This window comes from Chrysemys picta, chromosome 1 (genome assembly GCF_011386835.1).
Source record: "Chrysemys picta bellii isolate R12L10 chromosome 1, ASM1138683v2, whole genome shotgun sequence".
Classification (NCBI taxonomy): Eukaryota; Metazoa; Chordata; order Testudines; family Emydidae; genus Chrysemys; species Chrysemys picta.
In genome coordinates this window covers 137,761,002-137,786,553 of record NC_088791.1, presented here as the reverse complement: position 1 = coordinate 137,786,553, position 25,552 = coordinate 137,761,002, and the positions used below count along the sequence as shown (strand labels likewise).

General features: G+C 44.1%; 1 protein-coding gene across 6 annotated transcripts; it reads right to left on the bottom strand.

The window, feature by feature from the left end:
- On the bottom strand, positions 1-25,552 carry LOC135981584 (olfactomedin-4-like). 6 transcript variants are annotated; one of them, XM_065584752.1, is made up of 6 exons: positions 25,362-25,546; positions 23,074-23,098; positions 19,704-19,856; positions 11,109-11,321; positions 10,327-10,480; positions 1-1,961 (listed from the first exon to the last, which is right to left on the bottom strand). In XM_065584752.1, the coding sequence occupies exons 1-6, from the start codon at positions 25,430-25,432 to the stop codon at positions 1,159-1,161; spliced, it is 1,419 nt and encodes a 472-aa protein (XP_065440824.1). In that variant the 5' UTR covers positions 25,433-25,546; the 3' UTR covers positions 1-1,158. The 6 variants fall into 6 exon arrangements, with proteins under 6 accessions (XP_065440824.1, XP_065440837.1, XP_065440851.1 ...); XM_065584765.1 differs by lacking the exon at positions 25,362-25,546 and adding an exon at positions 25,286-25,305; XM_065584779.1 differs by lacking the exons at positions 23,074-23,098; positions 25,362-25,546 and adding exons at positions 21,216-21,394; positions 23,161-23,242.

Sequence of the window (25,552 nt, the reverse complement as noted above, 5' to 3'; positions counted from 1 at the left end):
TTTGGATTTTTATAACACTTTATTAAACAAAAATTAATAATTCACATCTACTGATCCAGATTATAAGAAGACAAAGATAGGATTAATAAAAGAAAACCAGCAAACATTTACTGCATTTTCATAACTGTTCATCTCATTATTTCTGACATGATTACAGTACAGATATTGATACAAAAATCTTATAAGTGGCATTTTAAAAATAAAGAGCATATGACTGATTTTGTCCCAACTTCAGTATTCTGTAACTGATATATCATGTGCCAGATTCACCCCCGATGTAAGGTAATTGATGCCAATGGAATTATACTGGTTATTAATTTGGCTCCTTGTTTTCAGAGTGTTTTTGAAAGATGCTAATGGAGCTCAGAGTAATTGCAGACTAAATGGACTCAGAGGACTAAGTGGAGCATGTAGGATGGCATAGCTTATGTTCTGTTGTAGCATGTGCCATATACCAAGGGACTGCTTTCATTGGGCTTTGGATCAGGACCCCAGGACACAGTGCTAAGAAAATGCAACCATCCAAAAATGGTTAATAAGGTTTTTTCATGAAGTGCAACTTTAGGAAAGTAATGCATTGGAGCCCTGCCATCTAAAATACATTGATGAGTTGCAAGAAGGAGACAAGGCAACCGTTTCCACAGCTTCAGCTTAACCAATGGCTGCTCTTTAAAGATCAAATTCTAATTCTCCTCTAATTTTAATCTTTTAGTAATTATTTGAGGCCAATATTTAATATGATATGTATGGCCTTGCATACTTTGAGCAGTGACGACAAAACAGCAGTTCAGTTTCCATGTGTCATCCAAATACAGACATTCCTCCAAATGCACGTCAGTGTGTGAGCAATCTCCCTATCACAATGCATGTTCTGTGCATCACTAAGTCATCTATTTAATCTATTTTTATAGCAGAGGCATTTCTAGTACTCCTGGTGCCATTGTAGCTAAACACCAGTTAAAAAGCTATGAACCTAATCTTGCACCCAATTGTTACCAGGCATAGAGCTTATTATCCTTCAATGGGACAGCTCATGGTAATAAACCTTATGCCCAGGAGTGACTCTTGGTAGGATTAGGCCCTAATTTAACATTCACATTGCCCAAAGGGATATAAAATCGGACTTTGTGTGATCTCTAGTTGTTGTGTATATTCATATCAGTGTAACACAGGTTGAAAAATAAGATTGTATTTAACAAGGTAGCCATCATTGTAAACATACAGGACTCGGTCTGAGGGGTTATAGTTGATACTTTGAATTGTTTCTAACATTTTATCCATAATTATGCTAATTTTACCTTCCCGTTCAGTGTTTGTGTCGTATGTGTAAAATATTTCCTCTTTCCTAGTGTTGACAGGTCTTGTGGCATATAGAACACCACAGATGATGAAAGCGTTGGAAATGGATGGCTTGTACTGCCTTGTATTCCAAGTATGGAGCACATCAAGTGTGGTCTCATTGAGTTTGCTAATCATAATGTTACCTTTGTTGTCCTCGGTTGAATAAATTACCCACAATCCACTTTCATCCACAGCAAAGTCCATATCTTGCCACCCAACACCAGCATAAGAGAAACGGTTACTATAAGCAGCATTCGGCAGAGTTTTCCTCACAGCCAATGTGTTTGTGTTTAAATTGAGCTTGCCCATATCTCTTGAACTATATACATTGTAATACATGAAGTTATTATAAACTGCGGTGCCACTGCCTTCCCCATATTGAATGTTTAACTCTCGAGCATTTTTTAATAGCAGCAAATCATCATAGGAATTATGAAGTCTGTAAGATTCTAAGAGTCTCCCATCTGGGTTCAAAGGTGCCACCCAGTATAGGTCCTTCTGCGGGGTCCGAAGAGAGGAATCCCTACCCCAGGAACCATATTTGAAGGAAAATCCTCTCCAGTTCAGCTGTACAACATAGGGCTGGCTGATATTCACAATCCCACCATGACCACAACTGCCTGTAAGCAAAGAGAAAATGCAGGCTTTTCAAAGGGCATGATTAGGAGAGAGGATTTAGTGTGTGTGCTTTATAAGAATCAGCTTTGTTGCAAGAACAGAAATAAATACATATCTTTGTCAAAGATTTTCCTTGCACCATGTAAACAGCACATGGATTTCAGTTCTGTAGCTGTTCCAGTCTGACTGAACTACAGGGGTCATCCCACTAGAACTGGGGCCAACAATCCAGCAACACATTTTAGAGATCTCAGTTTTTAGTCAGTACTCACTTGCAGTAAATAAATGATTCGCTTCTGTTTCAGACAAGTGACCAGTTTTCTGTTTCCACCTAGTCTATGCTTTCCACCCCGCTGGGCTGGGAAATCACATAGAAAATACCATTTCAGAAACATTTTAGGTCATTGGCTCCTGCAGTGGAGCACAGTTCTGGAAATATGGGAAACAAGAAGGAACATCTTGTCTCACTGAACCGCAGTGAGTTTTGGAAGGTGGAGGGAGAATTAGCAGCACTAGTTCTAGAGGCTCATTTCAGATTAGCATGTTACTGTCAAAATCACCACTTGAAAACAATACTTCAGAGAGCTTCCATCTGAGGCTCTCAAAGCAATTCAGATATTAATGAGCACAGCCTTACAACAGCTCTCTAAGGTGGAGGTAAATATCCCCAGTTTAAATATGAGGTAACTATAAAGTGACCATACAACCTATTTCAACCAGGACAGTCTTGGTTTTTCTTATGATGTCCCAGGAGCTTCAGGATAACTGAAATAGCCTGTTGTTGTTTTTTTCATTCCATCAGCCAAAATATTTGTTTTTTTATAGCTACACAATGCTTGTTCAAGATGTATTGCTATGCTGAGTAGAATTTGCACTGTTTACTGAGAACAAACAGCCCAGTGGAATGAGCTTTCAGGGTAATGAACAATGTCTGGAATGAAGAGAACTTGAATGAAAGTAAACGCTATCAAAGCTGTTCCTCTGCTCAAAGCGACTGTTGATGACACTTGTTCAATGTTTCACAATGAATACAGAACACTAAAGTATTGGAAAAAAAATCCTCCACTCCAAAATATGCAGGTCTCCCTGGGTCAGAATCTGGCAGTGGTGACACCAGCACACTTAAAAATAAAAGTATCCTTTTGTCTGACTCTTTGCAGCCCTAAAAGATGCCACCATGAATGTGTGCCAGTTTTTTCCCCTTTAAAGGCATGGTCATCGGAGACACAGATGTTAAGCGACCTGCACAGTCACACAGCAAATGAATGGCAGTGCCAAGACTAGAACCCACATTTCCTAACTCAAAGTCAGGTGCTTTAAGCACTAGACAATGCTCCCTCTTAGAGGTGATTAAAGTTTACCTGCGAAGACCTGAGTTTCATGTAGCTATTAATTGATCAATTCAGGGCAACAGCTGATGATATCAAATCAGTGCAGAGGTTGCATATGCTCTAGTAGATGGGATGTCTTTGACACAATCACTTCTATTTTATCTGTTCAGTGACTACCATTTGATGGCTGTTTGCAAGCCTATGTGAAAAGAGTTGCTGGGCTTAGTCTATTCCTAATAGAGAAGTGGCCACAGCACAAATAACATCATCACCCCCTTATTAGCATTGAGAACAGAGAGAAATAAACAAAGACAGAACTATCTTCTCACACCTAAAGCTGGTCCCTCTTATGGAGGGTTGAAGAACATCAGTGGAGCAGAATCAGGAAACTCATACTGCCACTGAGGCCCAGATGAGCAGGTGCCTATGGCCAGAAACATCTTCTGAGCAGTCCATAAAATACAGAGCAATGTGAAGAGGGGGGAGAAACCCTTGTGGCTTGTCTGAAGATGCTCTCCCTGGGAAATGACTGGAACACACCTGCCACTTGGAGAAAACTGCTGCTTGCAAATGCAAAACATTTTTTCTTCAGAAATAGAGGGATCAAATTTATTCCTGGCAGTGATGATTTATCGGCATCCAGATAGAGGGATGCACTGCCCTAGAGGCAGGACAATATCTTTATGGCCTTTCAGTCTAACTATTGGTAATGTCTTCAGAATCCAATGCGAATGTGTATTTAACTGGAATTGTAAAGTTTGTGGCAATCTATGAAATACGGTTTTGCAGTGAAACTCACCATCTTTCTTTTGCTTTTGTCTTTCCAGCTTTCCTAAGCTCCACTGTCTCCTTTCTTCTGTTGTATCTCTTTTCCCACACCTCTCTCCCCCAGCCTGACCCCTGGTGCCAAAGCATGTGGGGAATCAGGAATTCACTCACTGCCCTCACTGCCGTGGGTGGGAAGCAGATTTCATTTATTCCCAGGGCTTCTGTGCAGCCCTGCTGATAGACGCTGCAGAGAGACTGTGTTGAATTGCTGCCTCCCCCAGCCACCTGCATCAAGCCCCTTCTTGGTCAGCACTAGCCATTTGTGGGGCTTGGTTGGCTAGAGCAGAGGTTACAGCCATTCTGTGCTACTGTAACTTCCCCCTGATCAATTTTCTCCTCTGGGGACACTCTTCTAGAAGATGGTGTAACCCTGGGTTTTGCTCCCTTGCTGAAAAACACTACCAGGCTCAGATTCAGCAAAGCATTTAAACACATGTTTAAATGCTTCACTGACTGGGAATGAATGGACCACTGAGACCTGAGACCTCATTTCCAGATATAACACACAATGCAGGCACTGGGCTGTAGCTCTGCAAATGGCAATTAGCATGGCTAAGAACATGGCCTCAGTACTTGTCACATATACTGATGTTTGGAGGTGCTCATACCTCAGCTAATGCAGTGCAAGAAAGATAATGCAGATGATGATGCAAAGTGGCTTGCAACCTGCCAACTCCATAAATCAATTTGAGCCATTTGCCTTATATCTCTATTGTGTATCACTACCTCTAGTGTTATGGTTTGTTCTTAACTGTTGACATATTGACTATTACTGTACTTAACTCACAGCAATCTTATTTCAAAATTAAATGGATATTAATTCTTCTATAAATCTGTGGTTTGTTTCAAATAATATTGCTGGTACTGAGGTACTACTAAGAGAGTTTGGATGAAGGGCAAAACATCATTACTAAACTCATATATATATGCAACCTCAATTTTTCATGTCATTAAACTGAACCCATTCCAACTTTTAGTAATTACTGTGCTGTTTCATAAATTAAAAAAAAAAAACATGTTCAATAGAGACCTTTTCTTACAAAAGAAATAATAAATTATTATTTCTTCCCTTAAAGAGATCTCTCTGCTGAACACTTGTTTGTTTCTTATTTATGAAACCAGGCATGAATTATTAAAATAAAGTTAGGAACACGTTCAGTTTAATTACATGGGAAAATGTGTGAGGTTCCATAAGTGGATGTTTGATTTTTGAAAACTCTCCAAGAAACAGTGTTAAAAAAACAACCCCTCTCTGTGGTAGTCAGGGTGGGTTCTCTGTCTTCTGCACAGGTTCAGAGGAATTCATTGTTGTTTATTTAATCCTAACTTGCCTTCCTGTCTGGATCTTTTGGAAAAAAATACACAAAAGAATCAAAGTGTCATGTCATTTTGTAAATATTGGGAGGCACTTGAAATAAATCCATATGAATTATTCAGACTTTAGCATTTTAACTCCTTTTTTACTGTGTTAGGCCTCTGATCATTGAAGTTCCAGGGTTAATGCCGTATCTTGTCTCTTTGTCAGAGGTGGGCTGCATGTTCATGTGGGGGAATAAGGTAGAGGGAGCCAAGAAAACACATATGCTTTATTCCTCCACACAGGCTACCCAGACTTTGGGTCAGGAGGTGCAGGGGGAAGCAGCACTGCACGTCTGCTTGCTAACCCACTTCTGAGGGGAAGAGGAGTGAGCATGGAGAGGCGGGAAGCCATGGCTCCATAGCCCCAGTGTGCCAGTCACTACAGCTAAGCTGGCAGGTTTGGGGTTGTGACAGCAATGAATTGATATCCTTGTGCCCTGGGGTCTTGCCAAGCTGCGTGGCTGTGCAGCCGCCCAGCAGTCTATCAAGTGCCACACACTTGAGGTACCCCTCCACCTATGGCCACGCTGCTCCTGCCCTCTGCCTTGGAGCCTCTGGGCAGCTGCTCCTGGCAGCCTCCTGCTTGCTGTGCAGAGCGGGGGGGGGTGAGAGGAGGGGCACTGATGTCAGGGTGTCCCCCTTCCTGCCCATGTACCCCATCTTCTTAGAGCAGGGCGTGGGGGGGACACGACAAGACTCGGAAGTGGGATGGAGCTTGCTGGCGGCTCCTGCTGTGTCTGAACAAGCAGGCTTCAGACTGGTCAGTACCAATCTACTTAAAGGGGCAGCATACTTAAAGGGGCAACCTGTGTGTGTGTGTCCCTCACACACACACACTTGTATTATTATTGTTGTTACTTCCTGCAATGCACATATATTCTCTGTAATTTTATTCTTTCCAAGTTCTGTTATTTGAGTGTTTTAACTTGTCTATGCATGTCATGATTTTTATTTCTCTCTTATATTTAAGAAATTTAATTCTTTGAGTTGTGAGTTCTAAAATTCCTAACCTGTCCTGGCTGGAGTACTTATCCCTATGGTAACTTTTAAAATATAGTTTTAAATACAGTTTTTTTGTGGTGGCGCACATTTGCACGTTACCTCGGTAATTTGGTGCACATACAATTAATTCTGCACATGGATGGAGAAAGTTAGAGGGAACATGGCCTGTGGCCCCTGAAGAACAAGGCAGAAAGGGGAAATGGGACTCCGTGGACCACAATTTTTCCTGTGTTGCTGCTGGGGCAGCCCAGCAATGTGCTACCTCTTCTAAAGGGCTGAGACACCATCCAACCCAGAAATAGTAAGTTCCCTGGGGAAGGGAACATATTACATTTTGGTCCCAGTCCTGTAATCTGACCCATGCAGGCAGACCCTTACACCCATATTGATTCACACTGATATCAGGGGAACAGGGATCCATCCACCTGGATCAGATTGCTGGAGTGGGCCTGTGTTTGTACAAACACCATGGAAATGTCCAGCCCTAAATTAGCATATCCATAATTAAGTCATTGACATTTCAAATAACTGGCACCACTACATTACCTGCAAAAGATCGCCAGACCATAGCCATTTCTGTTCCTACATCCCAGCTTTACTTATATGGGGGAGTGCACGAAATCTGCCGATTTGGGGCAGTAACTAGTGACAGAGGTGCTGGAAACTGTTGCATGCATGGTAGAAGTAATGAGTTTTTATTATCAACAAATTTACTGAATCCTATCTTGGACTGGGCCATGCACTAGAAAACTGCAGTCAGAGAGCAGGCTAGATGGAGAACAGTAATTTCTTTCTGATAGGTTGCTTGAGAAGAGACTTGCTCTCTCTACACAGCATGTCAGTGAGCAGCACCTTGGGATGCAGTGTTTGAGGGGCTGTATTCCAAAGTACTGCAAGAGCGAGTAACTTTAATTAAACCCTCCCTAGACAAGTTAGGAGTTTTTCAGGTTTCCCAAGTCCACTTTACCCAACCAAAATATGAAGGGGGGGGGGGGAACAGATCTGAAAACAGGACAAAGGGTCAGTGCAATACAAATATTATAAATATAGTACGAGCTGGAAGTAGTTTGACAGGAATCAAGGTTGTGGAGGAAATGTATGGAAAACTGTGCCTAACCACTTAAAGGCGCTAGGGAGTGTTGGTAGTCTAGTGTGAGCAGCCATGCACTGCCTCCAAAGGGACCCATCCAGGAAATCCAGCAAACTCACTTATTCGCCCCGTTCCCAGACAGCAACCTCTCCCTTCCACTTTCTCTTGGTTAAGGAAATGGACTGTACTGTGTGTGCAATCAGTCACTGTAGAAAGTTTTAAGTATCGGGGGTAGCCGTGTTAGTCTGTATCCACAAAAACAACGAGGAGTCCGGTGCCACCTTAAAGACTAACATTTATTTGGGCATATGCCCAAAGGTGACACTGGACTCTGTTTCTGTAGAAAGTTTTGAACAATATGACATGAAATGAAAGATTGAGCCCACGGCAAAGTGCATTTCATCTGCTCCCTTTCCTTCCTTCCCCACTATGCACAGAAAGTCAGGCTAAGCAGGCTTTGTGTGGGCAATTATACAGCTGGCTGAGGATCTGAATCTGTCTCTCTATCTAGGTATTTACACAGTAGTAGTAGTACTGTAGTACTACTCCACAGTAGTACACCTCCACTTCTAACAGACTGGCAAATTTCCAGGCTCTCCACAGTTGCTATTCCAGTCCTGGGCTAATAGCACACCCAGAAATCACAATCCCACCCTGCTTCCAGATTCCCACCAAGCCTTGTTTTGAACTATCTGAAGTTGGTGGCAACTTACCTCTACCATGCACAAGACAGAGTCCCTCCCTATGGCCTCTCCACAGCTTCACCCCCCTGCCCCAAACATGAGAACCACCAAGGTTCCGTTGCACTAGGAGCCTTCTTCAGCTCCTGTGCCAATGGGGGAACTGCACCCAGAAACCATCCAAAAAGTACTCGGCTAGGTCCTCAACTGGTATAAATGGTCATAGTCCAACCAAAATCAATGGAGTTATGGCAACTTATGCCAGCTGAGGATCTGGCCTTCCGGGTCATTCCCGGTGCTAAGAAAGCTGCTGTGCTCTGCAGGCATGCCACATTCAAGTCAACCAGAAAGAGGTCCACCAATGCTGAAATGAGCCCCTCCTCCTCCCCTCACATACATCTGCTGAGCACAGCACTATTGTTAAAGGATTTAACACTTTTTAACTGTAAGAAAGACTTGTTCTCAGGCATGTTAAGAAAGAGGCAGCCTCTCTCTTCACACCATCACCCTCAATAAATCAATGAAGTGCCCTTCAAATGCTTTTTAAACTCTACACTTTCCACTGAACCATTGGTAAGCCTTTCCTAAGGAGTGTATTTTCCCCCTCTCCGCATCATCTGACCCAACAAGAAGGTGTTGTTCATTTTTCCTATCAGAGACAAACTGCACTGGCTGCTTGCAGTGCTGGCAAGCCCTGAAGAAGCCACAGAGGGAAGAATGTATTTCCACCAGTTCCTCTCTCCTGCTAATGGGAAGCTTGAAATAACTGACCTGAAGATGGTAGGAGGCAAGTGCTGGTAGGTAATAGATGTGCACTATCTGTACAGTGAAAAGTGCTCTGCTTTGTTCAAAGGTTTCTCCAAACTTTTTGTTATTAGTCTGGTTTACCTCTGATTTGCTGGCCAAATTGTTAGGTACAGGTGAAAAAGCAGTCTTCTTCCCCCATTGTATTATGAACATTTTAATACCTTCTTTTTGCCAAATTATTCTAAAGCAGAAGTCATATAAATGCATACAAGGGAGGGAGTAACATTGCTTGAAAAATCCTCTTGCCTACTCATTAGTGACTGGGAAGCTCTCTCTTAAGGAAAGCTATTAATTGCTACAGAATTTAAACTTCCTTTAAAAAAAAAACCAAAAAAACCACATGGAGTGAAAACCTGGTTCCATTGAAGACACTGCCAAACTCCCACTGAGTTCAATGGGACTAGGATTTCACGCTAAGATTCTAGCCTTTATGGCTCAGAATAAGTTTCTGCATATTAATCAAATGTAAACTATGCAATGTTGTCTTCTTGAGTCTGCATACAAACAGCTCCAGTGCATCAGCTGCTGCTTAAATTTTCCAAGCAGAAGTAGAGTGACACTGACAAGACACAGATCACTTTCACAGAAGTTATCCATGATCAGAGCTAATAGAAAAGCCGCATTTTACCACAAAAAGAGTTTGAAAGAAGGGAAAACATTACTTTTCATACTGTTGTACTACACCTCTACCTCGATATAACACTGTCCTTGAGAGCCAAAAAAATCTTACTGCGTTATAGGTGAAACCGCATTATATTGAACTTGCTTTGATCCACCAGAGCACGCAGCCCCGCCCCTCCAGAACACTGCTTTACCGCGTTATATCCGAATTCATGTTGTATCGGGTCGCGTTATATCGGGGTAGAGGTGTATATAAAATCATGAGTGGTGTGGAGAAAGTCAATAAAGAAAAGTTATTTACTTGTTCCCATAATATAAGAACTAGGGGCCACCAAATGAAATTAATGGGCAGCAGGTTTAAAACAAATAAAAGGAAGTTCTTCTTCACACAGCGTACAAGCAATCTGTGGAAGTCCTTGCCTGAGGAGGCTGTGAAGGCTAGGCTTATAACAGGGTTTAAAAGAGAACAGTAAGAGTATGCGAAAGTGTTTGTTTCCTGCCCTCATCTTTCATATCAGCCTGTTGCTGAGAGGTTAGTACATGTCTGGCAAATTTCCCAAGACCTGTGCTTTATTTTCATTTCATTTAACTCAGTCCTCTTCCTACTTTTCCCATCTCTCCTCATGTGATTTATACACAGAATGCTTACCTGGTGGGAAATAGGAGGGTGTTGTGGTTTGATTTCTATGTTTTTCACATTCCTTCAATCGATTCTGGAGAGCCACAATTTCTCGATGGATTGCAAGGATATTGTTTTTGTCCAATGATTCCAGATCATTTACCATGAGAGTCAGATTCTTGATCTAGAGAAATAAAAATTCAGCATGACTTTAAATTACAGTCATCTTTATTTCACGAACATTTTAGGCTGGATTTATCATTTCAAAAAAGGTGCCGCAGAACAAGTTTTAGGAAATGTTCCCAAGAATAAGTTTTAGCATGAACATCAGGTCTCAAGCTAGTGTGCAACTACAAGAAAATGTTTGTGAAGACAGTGAAGAAACTAATGATATTTTACTTACCATCAAAAGCAATTATTCATTCCAGGTGAGTGAGTGATAACAAATTTGAAAATTTGATTTATTTAATATTGGGAAAGGGTTCTTGATTTTATATTGATTGGGTCACTACCCTAATAAGTTAAGTTTTTAATTATATTTGTTGGAGCACAGAAGGTTTTAGGCATGGGTGCTCATAAATTAATATTTATTCTGATAATGTAGACAGTATATTTATTTAATATAGCAGCATCCTAGAACTTCACCTTTCAGTCACACAAATGATAAAAATTGCCATATATGAAGAAATATGCTAACATGCTTATGGCCAAGATTTGCTTTAACTCCACTGACAATAGTAGAGACATTCCAAATTTCACTGGAGTAACAGAACTGAATGTTTCTGAATGGCAGAAGAACCCTCATACTCTACCTCCACGTATAGTTGTTCAACAATCACATTGCTTCCAACAAGTGTGGATTTCAGCTGAGTGACCAGTCTCTCCATTTCATTGATTTCCAGTTTCAGCAACTGAAAGTCCAACTCACTGTAAGAAACACTGGTCGACTCCATATGTTCCACTTTGATGGTTAGGTTTCGGATTTTCTGTTCATACATTTCAATTGCTTTGGTATATTGGCTAACCTAAAAAAAAAACCCAAGCAAATTTTCAAGTTCAGTTTAGCAAATGTAACAGGCATGTTTGACATGTTCTTTACATCTGTGCAATCCCACTGGGACTGCATGTGAATTACTGAGGGCAGAATTTCATTCATAATCTTCACTTTATTCCACACTGTAACAAGGGCAACCACATTGTGAGCAACCCCTCATGGCCAGAAGTCACCCTGCAACACCAGCCTTTGTTTCCCCCACAAGGGCCCCTTATGCAGACTCCACTCTCTTTTTCTAGGCTCAAAATACCCCTCCTTGGGGCCTGGGTTTATTCACAAAAAATAAACTACAAATAAAACAGAGTCCCAAATTAAAGTCCAACAAGCAAACGCTTCTCTTCCTGCTCCCAAGCCTCCCTGCCTGGAGAGCTTTTGCTGTCTTTCCCCTGTTCTCTTGGGGTCTCCCTTGCCTTAGCAGGCTACTGCTAGCACTTCCTAGCTGGAATCTTTGGCTACATCTATACCGCCCTGGAGTTCGGACTGCAGGGTGCACTGAAGTGCTGCTCTGTAACTCCCCCATGTGGATGCCAGGGACTTGAACTAGGAGGTTCCTTCTTCACATTAACGTAGTCCTGTTTGAAGAGGATTACATGAAGGCAAACTAGGAACCTTATGGGTTGCACCTGCAGTATCAACATGAGTGAGTTACAGTGCAGCATCTTGGTGCGCATGGCTCTTCACACCCCCACAGTCCAAACTGCTGGACAGTGTAGCTCGGGGTGTATAACCTATGGCCTGTGGACCATACACAGCCCACCAGAGCATTTCATAAAGCCTGCAGTCTGCTTCAACACAATATACTAATGGCCGATTCATTAGCGTTTTTTCATCATGTTTACATCATTTTAGTTTACACATGTAAATAGACAATATCGAACACAGAAACAACCTATCTGAATACATACAAAACCAGCTGTACTTCAAATATAAATCAATACAAGTGACTTTAAATCTTATTAAAATATGTAAAAACCTTGTGGGCCAAACAGATTATGTGGCACGCCTGTGTAATAAGGTTGGGCACCACTGGTGCCAATAAACCCTTAGTCACATATCCCAGGACTCTCCTGGAGCCTCCTCACTCCCAGCAGTCTTTGCTCTCCCTGAGTTTTCCCCTCACTTCAGCTTCCAGCTACTCTTTATGGGGGAATCACCTGATCCCTGTCAGGTGTGCCTCCTTCAGTAATCAGGGCTGACTAGCCACAGCAATACCGAGTTTACAACAGTGCCATGGGCCCAGCCCATGCTCAAAAGGGCCCCCATCCCAGCCTGCTCTGTTTGCACTTTGCCCTGAGGTCCTGCCAGCCCGCTGACTCCTCTATTCTCCCAGCCCCTCCACCTCCCTGCCCACTCCTCTCTGACCCCTTGCCCCACCCACCTTCTCCTCTCCACCCCCTGGCCAGACCCCAGTGCAGCTCTGGCTCTGACCAGTCTTGGCCAGTTTGGGATGAGGAGCCAGTGGCGGGGCTTGGCTGGGCCCCTCCAGGCAAGAGGGTCCTGAGGGACCCAGCCCAGGCAGGGGCGGGCCCTCGTCTGGCTGAGCATGCCACTCCCGAGGGGCCAGCACAATTCCCCACCCTGGGAACGGAACCAGCCTCGACAATGCTGCTGGCTCAGCCCAGCTGACAGTCACCTCCCGGTAGAGTCAGTGAATGCGGCCGGAGGGGGTTGGGGGGAAATGTGTTGTGGTGGTGGGACTGTGGGGAAAGGTACTGGGCAGTAATGGGTGGGGGAGTTCTGTGTGATTTGGGGTTCTGTGTGGGGGTGCTGGGCAGTAGTGGGGGGCTGTGGGTGGGAGGGGGTGGGCAGTTGTGGTGGGGGTTGGGAGGCACTGGGCAGGGTGGTGGTGTGCAGGGCATTGTGCATTTGTGGGGAGGTTGTGGGGGGATGCTGGGCATAGCAGGTCCAGGGGACACTAGGCCTAGGGAGTGAGGTGGTGTTGGGCAGGGGGCTGTGGGGCACTGCCCAAGCCCGCCCCCAAAGGGAAGGGGCACTCTGGCAGCACAGGGCCACGTGGGCCAGTGTGCATCTGGCAACTGCCGGTTTGTGAAAAGTGCCCTTGAACTGGGCTGGGCAGAGTAGAGCCGCCCCCACCATACCATGCCCCATTGGCCCAGCCGGCGCCTTACTCTGGGGACCAACCTCCCCACTCCATCCTCTGTTGCTCCCATTGGGAGCCACAAATATGTTTGGTGCTGGGCCCACAAAAGGTTAATCTCAGGGAGAGTTAATCCCAGGCCCTCCAGCCTGTACAAGTCAAGCCACCCGCTTACACTCACTAATGTTCCCTCTATGAGCTAACTTTATCCAGGATTATATAGAATTTCAGGGGGAAGATTCTACCAGGAAACCTGCAGTGATTATTTCAGAGAAGTGATGTACATGAAGAATGTCTACACAGCGCATGGTTGCGAGTCTCTGAGCCCCAGTTGACAGTGCTAAGAATATCCCCCTCCCTAGGCCTCAGAGCTTGTGCCACAGCCTAAGCCTTAACACCTACACAGCTATTTTTAGCACATAATGCAAAGCCCAAGTCTGTTGACCTGAGCTTGGAGACTCACTGCTGTGTAGATGTACTCTCTGGGGCTGAAAAAGTAACAAACAAACAAAATCCACCAATTTGTCCAAGATGACTTTCTGTTGACTTCAGTGGGCACTGGTCTGGCCTCCACACTCCAAATAGTATCCAATCTTTTATGCATCAGAACTAATTGAGTCCCCTGAAGAAGGGGTTATTTTAGCACAGTGCACTATTACAAATCCCATCCATCCATCCAGAAACTGATTTAAATGAAGGCCAGTTGAGGTGACCGTTATTTTAGCATTTAGGTAGAATAACTGTTGCACAGCAGCCTCTTCAGATGTGGAACCACTAAACAGATGGCTGGATAAATATACTTTTGAACATGTCTCTACTAATGTAGAGGTCACAGTACAAACATTGTCAAGGAGAATGTCAAGCAGTCTGTGAAAATTAGAGTTCCATACAAATGGAACATCTTGGCAGGGCTGGCTCTGGCTTTTTGGCCGCCCCAAGCAAAAAAAAAAACCACCTGCGGCACGGCCGGAGCAGGGGGACCAGCTGAGGGGAGGGGGAGGGGGAGGGAGCGGGCGGGAGAGAGAGAGAAGGGGGTGGCCAGGGCTACAGCAGGGGCACTGCCACGCGGCCCCTCCCGCTGCGCCGCTTCCTGCCGCCTGCTGCGAGGGTTCCGCTCCGGTCGGCGGGGAGAGAAGGAAGAGGACTGCCCTACAGGGCACTCTGGTTCTCCGCACCGCCGCCCCCTACAGGGCAGCCGGAGCAGAACAAAAAAAAAAGCAGCCGTGCCGCCCTAGGGCAGAATGCCGCCTCCAACAATCTGCCGCCCCAAGCACCAGCTTGCTCAGCTGGTGCCTGGAGCCGGCCCTGCATCTTGGGAAAGATATAATCCTCCTCCTACATGACTTAAAATTGTACCCATTTTTCCTTAATGGCAAGAAGGTTAAGCAGCATCTCTCAGCAAGAATAAATAGAATTATATTATTGTGTCAAATTAGCAACTCTGGAGTCAGAAGGCATTTCCATTATAAGCCCCAATTTTCAGGTGCTTATCACTTCCCTCAATATTAATTTCTGGACTGAAACGGCACATGCATATTCTCAGACCTAAAATGAATTTGTTGGTTTAAAAATCAATTTGGCATTATCTTAACATGAATTAAGAGTGTTTTGCCCCAGTCACAATTTTTAAAAATCTATTTTAATCAAGGGGACAGCTCTGAAATGGCCTTTTAATGAAAAACTGTACTCAGGTCAACTTTTTAAGACTAGAGCTTTGCTGTTCTACTGTCCTGGTAATATCACCTACAGACTCCTGACCAAGGCTTTGTAACAGCCATAGAAGAGACTTCCGCCAAATAATTCTTTCCAGGATATACACTGAACCTCAGCACATGCTGGGGCAGGTCTTTGGGAGTTTAGTCAATGGTACATCGATACTTGTGCAGGGCAGATACAATCAATTAAGCACATAATGTGTCTGACTACTGAATCTCAGTGACTTACTTTAAGTAGGCAAACCAACGGTAAGAGGACTCTCTTTTCAAAGTTACAATTTTTTATACAACTGTGACAACTACTTTTTGAGTCTGAGGGGAGCCATTAAACAGAGACTCCTAGAAATGTAGGACTGGAAGACACCTCAATAGGTCATCAGTCTAGTCCCCTGCACTGAGGCGGGACTAAATATTATCTAGACCATCCCTGACAGATGTTTGTCTAACCAGTTCTTAAAAACCTCCAGTGATGGAGATTCCACAACCTCCCTAGGCAATTTATTCCAGTGCTTAACTACTCTTATAGTTAGGAAGTTTTTTCTAGTGTCTAACCTAAAAATCTTCCTTGCTGCAATTTAAGTCCATTAACCACTGAGGGCAGGACAAGAAGTAAAGAGAACAATTTATCACCCTCTTCTTTATAACAGTTTTCAGGTACCTAAAAGGTCACCCCGCCCCCCCAAGTCTACTCGTCTCCTGACTGAACAAACCCAATTTTTCAATCTTCCCTCAGAGGTCATGGTTTCTAGACCTTTAATCATTTTTGTTACTCTCCTCTGGTCTCTCTCCAATTTGTCCACATCTTTCCAGAAGTGTGGTGCCTAGAACTGGACACCATACTCCAGCTGAAGCATCATCAGTGCTGAGTAGAATGGAAGAATTACTTCTCATGCCTTGCTTACAACACTTCTGCTAATACATCCCAGCATGATGTTCAGGTTTTTTGCAACATATTACATTGTTCACTCATATTTCATTTGCGATGCCACATAAACCCTAGATCTTTTTCTGCAGTACATGTTCCTAGGCAGTCATATCCATTTTTGCAATTAATTATTCCTTCCTAACTGTAGTACTTTGCATATATCTTTATTGAATTTCATCCTATTTATTTCAGACCATTTCTCCAGTTTGTCAAGATGATTTTGAATTCTAACCCTGTCCTCCAAAGCACTTGCAAGCCCTCCCAGCTTGATATTGTCAAACGTTATAAGTGTACTCTCTCTGCCATTATCCAAATCATTTATGAAGATATTGAATAAAACCAGACCAGGACAGATCCCTGCAGGACCCCATTCAATATGCCCTTCTAGCTCAATTATGAACTATTGATAACCAGTCTCTGAATAAAGTGTGCACCCAGTGTATGATAGGTTCATCTAGGCTATATTTCTCTACTTGGCTTATGAGAAGGTCGTGCGAGACACTTACAAAAGCCTTACTAAAAAAATCAAGATACATCACACCTACTGTGTCCCCACCATCCACGAGGGTTGTTACCTTGTCAAAGAAGGATATTAGGTTGGTTTGACATCCTTTGTCTTGACAAATCCATGTTGACTGTTACTTACCTTACTTTCTTCTATATGCTTACAAATTGATTCATTGTCTTTCTGGCTACCAACATTAAGCTGACTGGTCTATAATTGCCAGAGTTGTCCTCGTTCCCCTTTTATAGATAGGTACTAGATTTGCCCTTTTCCAGGCCTCTGGGATCTCTCCCATCCTCCATGAAGTCTCAAAGATAATGCTAATAGCTCAGCAATATCTTCAGCCAGTTCATTATTGTGGCAGAGCTCCAGCTTTGCCTCAGGGGGTCCTGTGCTTCTAGGCGGTTAGGGCTTGCCTCAGAGGTTTGCTGTAACCCTCAGTGTAGCCTCTCTCCCCAACAAGAGGCAAGGGTTACAGCTTACTGACTCACTTTCACCATCGGCCAGTCAACGGGTTTGATGTAAGACCCTCTTTAGCCCCTGTCTTCCTACTCAGGGAGCATTTTTGTAGAGGGGTGGAGTGGGGGGGAGGGAGAACCCGGGCCCGTTCTCTTCTCCAGGTTCCAGCCCAGGGACCCTAATGGCACCTATAACGTGTAGTTTTCCTATACCACCAGAGCTATAGCCCTTCCCTGGGCTACTTCCCCAAACAGACCCTCCTAGCACCCTGGCCATGCTTGTCCTCTGGCGCTTTTACTGTGCACCTTCTTTCTTCCAGTCTTCCCACTACACACCTACTTACTCCCCGTTCCTACCAGCCAGCCCTCTGAAAGAACATCCTTTTTAACTAGTCCCAGACAGTTCTAAACAGGCTTCAGGTGATCTGAGTAGCCTGTTTCCCTTGATTTCTTCTAATCTGTTCTTAATTGGTTCCAGCTGTCTTATGGAGTCTGCCTGACATAACTGCTTCTAGTACCTTCCTGACTGCATTGGGGCAGCCCCTGCCCTGGTCACTCAGGGAACAGAAAACTATTCATCCAGTGTCCAGTATGTTTTCCTCTACCAGATTCCTGTACCCAACCAGTCTAGGTCTGTCACAATATTCTAGGGTTTATTTCATCAGGCCCTGCCAGCCTGAAGACATCTAAACTTGTCCAAATAATTCTTAACTTGTTCTTTCCTTATTTTAGCCTAAGGTCCTACCTCATTTACATAGATGTTCACTATATTAGTCATGCTAACTTTTTGGTGAAAATATCAACCAAAAGGCAATTAACACTTCAGACATTGCTGTGGCTTCTCCTGTCCTTGGTCTTCCTCTTGCTTCATATATATTTGTAAAATGTTTTCTTGTTACACATTTTGTCCCTAGCTAGATTAATCTTTTTTGCCTTGGTCTTTCTAATTTTGACCCCTCATGCTTTTTTTTTTTAAATAAATATTCATCTTCTGTAATTTGACCTAGTTTCCACTTGTGTTTGACTGAGTTTCAGGTCTTTGAAGATCTCCTGATTAAGCCAGGGTTGTCTCTCACCATACTTCTAGCTTTCCTATGATTTGGGATAGTTTGCTCTTGTGCCTTTAATAATGTCTCTCTTAAAAACTGACAATTCTCCTGAACTCCCCCCACCCCTTTAGACTTCCTACAAGATCTTACCTATCAATTTTCTTTACTGAAGTCTTGAAGTCCATTATCTGGATAATTCCATATGCACACAGAAAATGAGTGCCAACTTTGGCCCTCAGATACATACCATGTGCATTTCAGTGTGTATATACCTTAGGTCAGAATTTATCCCAAGTAACTTAGGGCCATCATGTTACAATGAGAGTCATAACACTGAATTAATGTTTTTTGCACTGACTATTAATATTCATTTGGCATGATCTTTTAAACCTGATGACTTGTGTGGTAAGCATAAGAGAGGATAATTTTCCCTTAGCTTCTTTTATGAAAAGGAGAGAACACTACAGAGCAGCAATTGTTTTTCCAAGATGTGAGCAATGTGGCATGTATGTCAGTAAAGTTAAAAGAGTGAGCTCCAGATTATTTACGGCTGTTTTGTGATATCCAGGCTAGGTCATACCAAATTGGAAATGCCATATCACACCCAAAAAGCAGATGTGCAAAGTGAATTATTTTAACTGAAAAGACTTTCTATAGGATTCTCCCCCTCCATTTTGTGTTTTATGCAGCACATCTAGTATAATCAAGAGCAGATAAGAAGAGAGCTATGAGTATTTATGGTTAGAATTTATAATTTACTGATGTGCCTTTTCTACTGATGGATTCAAGGACACTTCATTTCTTAAGACATCTGGCTCCTGGAGACGTCCAACACTTTCTCTGGGACACCTAATTTAAACCCTGAATATTCATCTACCAGCAAAAATCAAATGCAGGTTCTCCGTCTCTCGAGAAACCACAGTAGTCCCCTAGTTTTGCCTGTTTTGTTTTTTTCTTGGCGGTGGAAGGGAGCGAGGGGGGAGAGAAGAGAATAGATATGAATCCTTGTAACAAGGAAGGAAAGTAGTGTAAGGGTAAAGAGTTGGTCTTTAACTAAAATGCATAATCCAGTAGTCATTGCTAGAGCATCAAATGTTGACAGAGAAAATTGATTTTTCTCAACTGTTAAGGGAATGGAGGGGGTCAGGTGGTGGATTTTTCCCATGCTTCAGCCTGGGCTGAGCTGACATTTGCTCTTTTCCCTCATTCCCTCCCATATGCTGGTTACATAAAAGTACCACAGGAGGGAGCAGGAATCATGGCTTCCTCTGTAACTGTATATAGCAATTACAGGCCAACAAGACTGTTCCATGGTTCATAAAGAGAAGCAAAGTGCTTCCTCCATCCCTCAAAGAACACCATGTGCCTATAGGCCCAGGAATGAGGCCTGAGGATACTCGAAACTCATATTATAAGGCCCTGCTTGCATGCTACAATATTGAACATTTTATGTTTAATCATCCTTTTCCTTGTGATTTTTACATGCCCCTCACTGCAGTTGCTTGAAGACAGGCCCTGCAAAGTTCTGACTGTTGGACTGTTTCACATTCACTAAAAATAGGACTGGTCAGCTTTTAAAAAAAGAAAAACCAAAAATCCTTACTTTAGTAAGTTCTCTTTCAAATTTCTCAGAAAGCACTTGGGCTGTGATTTCCAGAATCTCGACCTTCTGCACAGGAAACACTGTGTCTGGCAGGTACACTGAGCACTGGCACACTCCATTGTCATTCAAAGAGCCGGTCACATTGGCAAATGGCTGTAAGAACAAGTTGGTTTCAGAAAGCAAATAAATAGTCAATATGCTACTAGGAATCAACAGCAAAGGACTGGCAGTCCCCAAGCAGGGGAAAAGTTAAGCTGTAATCATAATAAATGCATTCAGGGTCAATATTAAGTTGTAATAATTTCTTCCTATGAACTCAAAGTATTTTCCTATATCAATTCATTAAACTTCACCATACCCCTATAGAGGTAGTTAAATACTATAACCATTTTAACACTGGAAAAATGGAGGTACAGGAAAGTGAAGTGATTTTTCTAAAATCAGACAGTGAGTCAGTAAATGGCAGAACAGGAAATATTAAATCTTATAGGGAGTCATTGCTTTTAATGGTCTTTGCAACAGGGCCACATAGTGATTGTAGTCCATTAATTTCAAAGCACTTTACAAAGTTTTGTTTGTACTTCACTGATGGAAGAAGCCACAGAAATTAGACCAATTTTCATGGAAAATTTTGATTTTGACTAAACCCTGTTTTCCTCACTGGGAACGTTTCATTTGATATTTTTCAGCCAGCCCTGGTAAACAGGAGAGCTGAAGACTTTAAAACTCCCCCAACCTGCAGTAGCTGGTATGCCTTCTACTGCAGGGTACTGAGTGGAGTCATGGCCATGCATCACTGCTCTCTCCATCAGCGCACAGGGGTATAAACAAAGTTTTTTACTTGGGGCAGCTAGAGTTAAAAAAATAATAAAATATTGGCTGTTGAATATTGTTTTTATAAGTAGTTTTGTACCATGACTAAATTTGTTCACTTCTAATGAAGTGAGAGAAACAGGCTTCTGTTCCACACTGTGCTTTTTATTGGATTAACACAACCCCTATAGTTGAGCTCCTATAAGCCTAAATCCTTTTGAAAAGGGAATTGACACCTAACTTGGTTAGGCATTACAACAGAGTGCCACAATGCTGAAATAGCTTTTTAAAAATCTGGGCCTAGGTCACTATTAAAAAAGTCCCTTACGTGCTTTTGAAATGGTCACCCTCAGACTCCCCACATTACTGGATTTGCATTCTGCCCAGCAGGAACAGTGAAAAAAGGAGCAGAGGAAAATATCCAACGAACAGACAAATATGGTTATTGTACTTACCTTTGATAAGGCCCCCATTTGTGCTAGCCTGGTACTTTGTGGTACTTTTTAAATCCCTGATACAGATTACAAACTGCCCTTTATCTAGATCTTAATTTATTAAATTAAGAACTTTTTAAAAAGTGGATTTAAATATCAGAAACCCACCAAACTACTTTTAAAATTATTCTAAGAGTGTCTATTCCAACAGGGGAGAAAGGTGTAGACTGGAAAGGAAACAAACGCCTGTTATAACGCAACTCACTATCATGACCCCCTTTCCCACTCCCAACATCCAAACAGCAGTCCAGATTCCTCAATATTCTGAAACTTTGATTTTAAAGGAGCCATCTCCAGCAGCTCTAATGTTGATTGGGATTTCCAGCTGACTGCTGAGACAGATAATGTTTCTTCTGGTACAATGCTGTTTCATGGAGTCCTTCCCTTGAAAAAAAAGCTACATGTGATCAATGAAAGGCTACAGATGCTCAGTCTGTCCAAAACAATGTGCATTATTCATGTTAAAGTCATATATACCATCTCTCTGCCTTCTTATGGAATAAGGTTTCAGGTCCTACCCCTCCGTAGCACTGGCAAGATTGGATGTTACTCTTGAATCTCAACATGCATCCCTGGGAGTCTACAGTAATCAAGGTCCCATGTACTGCACAAGACACCAGGGCTGGCTCCAGGCACCAGCCTACCAAGCATGTGCTTGGGGTGGCACCTGGAGGGGGGTGGCGCTCCGGCCGGCTGGGGAGAGCGGGGCTGCGGCCGGGCTCTCCGCCCTGCCCCCAGCGCTCCGGCTGGCCAGGGAGAGCAGGGCCGCGGCCGTGCTCCCTGCCCTCCCCTGCCGCGCTCCCCGCCGGAGGGCGAGGGGAGGCTTTTTTGCCTGGGGCGGCAAAAAAGCCAGAGCCGGCCCTGCAAGACACTATACTGCGGGGATGCAGCCCACCAATGTACACAGCCGAGCTCCACCGAATGGGAACCATGGCAATCTCCAGTGCTTGCAAAACCATTTGATAAACTGTGCATCAAATGGGGTGATTAAACTAAAGGCGTGTGGGGCAGGAAGGGGCTTGCACACGGAGGTAGCTGCTAGTCAGCCATACAAGAGCAGTGCTCCATTCCTGCAGGAGCTCTGCGTGGCAGGGGTCATCCCCAGCTGCACAACTTCAAAGCCGCACTGAAGCAGAACTCCATTCTGACAGTGCTCTGGAGCCCCAGTTTTAGCCAGCTTCCTCTGCGGGCCTCCTAGTACTCCATCCAAGAACCTGTTCAGAGCCTCATGCTGCTGCAGCCCCATCACCTGCTCCCTCATCCCCCAGCCCCTAAAACAGCCATTTGGATAGCTGAGGAACTGGAAGATGGCAGGAAAAAGGCCACAGAGAAAACAGGGGGGTTTGTGCCAGCTTGTCAAAAAGGTAATGTATGCGGCCATTGGTCTGGCCCCCTGATCGTGTTGTACAGGGGGACTGATAGTGATTAACAGCCGAGTTACAAGGATCATCATAAATTTTACAAATATCTGCACAAATTATGGTTTACCCAAGGGTGAGCATAATGAGAAATTCTTGACATTCTAAATTCCCCCATCCTCAGCTTATTATATATTTACACTTCAGCCTTGATTCTTACCACCAGGAATTGCCACTGCTTAAGGATGCTGTAGTGAAAATCATTCCCTCCCCTTAGATGCTGAGTTCACTACCTAAGTCCCAGCACTACAAGGCCTATTAGACCAAGAGACTGCATTGATAGTATCACCTAAAACTCACATAGTGCATTGTGTTTTCAAAGTGCTGGGCAAATGAACCTGAGATCTAAATCCAGATCTAGAGCACTCCAAAGGATGAGGGGTGTTTGCATCTGTGGTTTTGGATTGAGTTAGTCTCAAGTACAAACCACAGCTAATTAATTTCAACTTGCATTTTGCATTTAAACTAGTCAGATTCTCAATGGGAATTGCACTTGCCTAACCAAAAACAGAATTTGGCTGTTTTTAAAACAGTGTAATTTGTTTTCAAATTTATAATTAAGTCCCAGGACATTTGTTAAAGGTGATATTTTACACTTGCTACATGCAGAGAGCCCACAGAACAAGTGGAGATCTGAAAACTTGCCTCAATTTTAAAAGATTCTCCCAACCTGAATAGCGGGAGGAAAAAAGAATACATTAGAGCCTGTGAAAGTCATAATATGCATCTTACCACATTCTGGAGCATGGTGCTGGCTGCATTCAATGCGATGGCATTTTGTAGAAAGACCAGCAGCACAGCCAAGTTTTCACACTTCATCTTCTCAGCAAACAGACACGATGGAGAAAGGACAGTGGGATCCCTTTTATAAGGGGCTCTGGGAATTCCCCAGTAGGAGTTTTGTGCTTAGAAAGAGGTACTTGTGTAATATTTATTGACACTTCTCACAAAGGTGATGACATGCCGGTGAGTGAGCCACGGCACAGAGAGTGACTTGACTATTATACAAACATAACTTTCTCATTGCCTGCTGTCAAAAATTAACCACCCTCTCCTTTTGTAACGCAAAGCCTTTCCTCATTCCCTGTATCTAGTCTTGTTCTCAGGGAGCCACAAAGGAATAAATACACAATGGGCAGATCAATTAATTGATTGGCTTCAATAATTAAAATGCATTCTTTTCTGGAGGGGAGAATAACTGCTTCCTTTTACTGGACTTATCAGTATTTTTATTGTAAATCCTTTCAGGAGCAGATAGACAACCTGGGCCACATCATCTTTGTAACCCTGCTTCTAAACTCAGATGGGGTGAAAACAGCTCAAGTTAAGTTATTTCACATACAACGTCAAAGGAGCCTCCCTCCCTTCCTCTAAGCCCCTGGATGCCTAATAACATGAGCATTGTGCACATGGGGCTCCACAAGTTTGGGCTAAAGAACAACCATTGGATGGGAGAGGGGGCCGAGCTGAAGAACAGCCCCAGCAAACCTGCAAGAGAATGCTAAGACAGTCAGCATTAATGCCCATCCTACAGCTTTGGTACCATGGCTTCTGAAGCAGGGGAGATCAGGGAACAGCACACTGTGGAACAGCCCTGTGCGTGGGAGCACTAAGATTTGCATGGTTTGCCAGCAGATTTAAAGTACTCTTTGCTTCTGATGAGCTGGTCTCACGGCATTTAGGCATTACCACTTCCAGTGGTCACTGGAGCCTGATATAGAGGCAAGCAAGAATGAAAATGGCTATCCAGACATTTCTGAACTGGCAGGAAGGCTAGGTGTGAGTTTGGGTGGAAGGTCAGGTCAGTTCCCCAACCCTTAGTGTTGGCAGTTGGATTTTTAAATACATACTTATTGTGGGGAATGCAGCTTGGGTTCTGTTTTCTGAGTACTGCCTCTTTAAGTGTAAGAAAATGCAGGAGGGGGAGGATTCTGAGACTTAAACAGAGGGTACACAATGCAGAGCTGGGTTCCACAAGAGCTCCCCCAGTATGCAGGTGAGGCAGAGGTGGCACAGGCTGAAGGAAGCCCCTGTGGCAGCTGTAGGTTCTTTGGGGATTTCCTTTACACTGGAGAAATCCCATCTGGCCAGTTCTGTCAAGTTTCTGGCCTGTTTGTGCTGATGGACCAGTGCAAAGGGGCATGTAGGTGTGTGTGTGTGGGGTCCTCCCTGGCTGTCAATCTCTGAGAGAGGCCACACCTCTTTGCTGTCACTCCTCCTTGAAGAGTAGTCTAAGACAGTTGTGGGCAACCTGATGGCCACACACAGTCTGTCAGGGTAATCAGCTGGCAGGCCACCAGACCATTTGTTTACATTTGCATAGCTGCTCACAGCAGCCATGGTTCACCATTCCCAGCCAATGGGAGCTGCAGGTTGTCCAGTACTGGTCTAAAATAATGGGGAAGTCACCAGTCTCAGTGCTCGATCCCACCAGCGAGAGAGAAGAGGTTCAGGGGCCAAAGCCTTCAGGCAGGGCAGGGCACCAAGCAGTCTAAAGCCCAAGCCTTAGGCAGGGCATAGTCAGGAACCCAGGCCCTCAGACAGGGCAGGGTACCAAACACAGTCTAGGGCCACTCTCCCCCACCCCAAGCCAGGGGTCAGGCACCCACCAAAGAGTCTAGCCCACCAACCAGTGGTCAGGTGTGCAGGTATAATCTCTTGTCCTGGCTCTAGTGGGAGCCAGACAAGCACAGGCCTCTTGGCCTGAAGAGGGGGAGTACTGCCACCCCAATGGTGGGTCAGCAGGGGTAGGGGGACACAGGCCTGCCCAACTCCACTGTGTCCCAACCCAGGGCCCTAACAGCAACAGAGAGGTCTGCCACTGGATCAGCAGGGAATCCCACTGCAACACACTGACCGCATTTCAGATGCTCCTGCAGCCAGACTGCAGTTGGCTATTGCTGGGCTCCTTTCTCCTCTCCCTCAGGGTGTACCTGAACCCCAGGTTCATCCTCCATCTCCTGGGGGTATACATCCAGTGGCAATCCCAGCAGCTCTTAAGCATCAGTCAGGTCTAGCAGCTTGGGCAAGTTTTCAGGGTAACTGGAGTTTTCTGCAGCCTCCTGCATCAGGAGTGGGAGAACACATCCACCTCTTTGGGCAGCTGCCTCCTGACTGCCCTACA

Coding starts and splice junctions, on each gene's coding strand:
- LOC135981584 (XM_065584752.1), bottom strand. CDS start 25,432: ATGCTTAAGAGCTGCTGGGATTGCCACTGGATGTATACCCCCAGGAGA. Junction 11,322..19,703: donor TTGAAAGAGAACTTACTAAA/GTAAGGATTTTT, acceptor TTTTTTTTTTAG/GTTAGCCAATATACCAAAGC. Junction 10,481..11,108: donor TTGAACAACTATACGTGGAG/GTAGAGTATGAG, acceptor TTATTTCTCTAG/ATCAAGAATCTGACTCTCAT.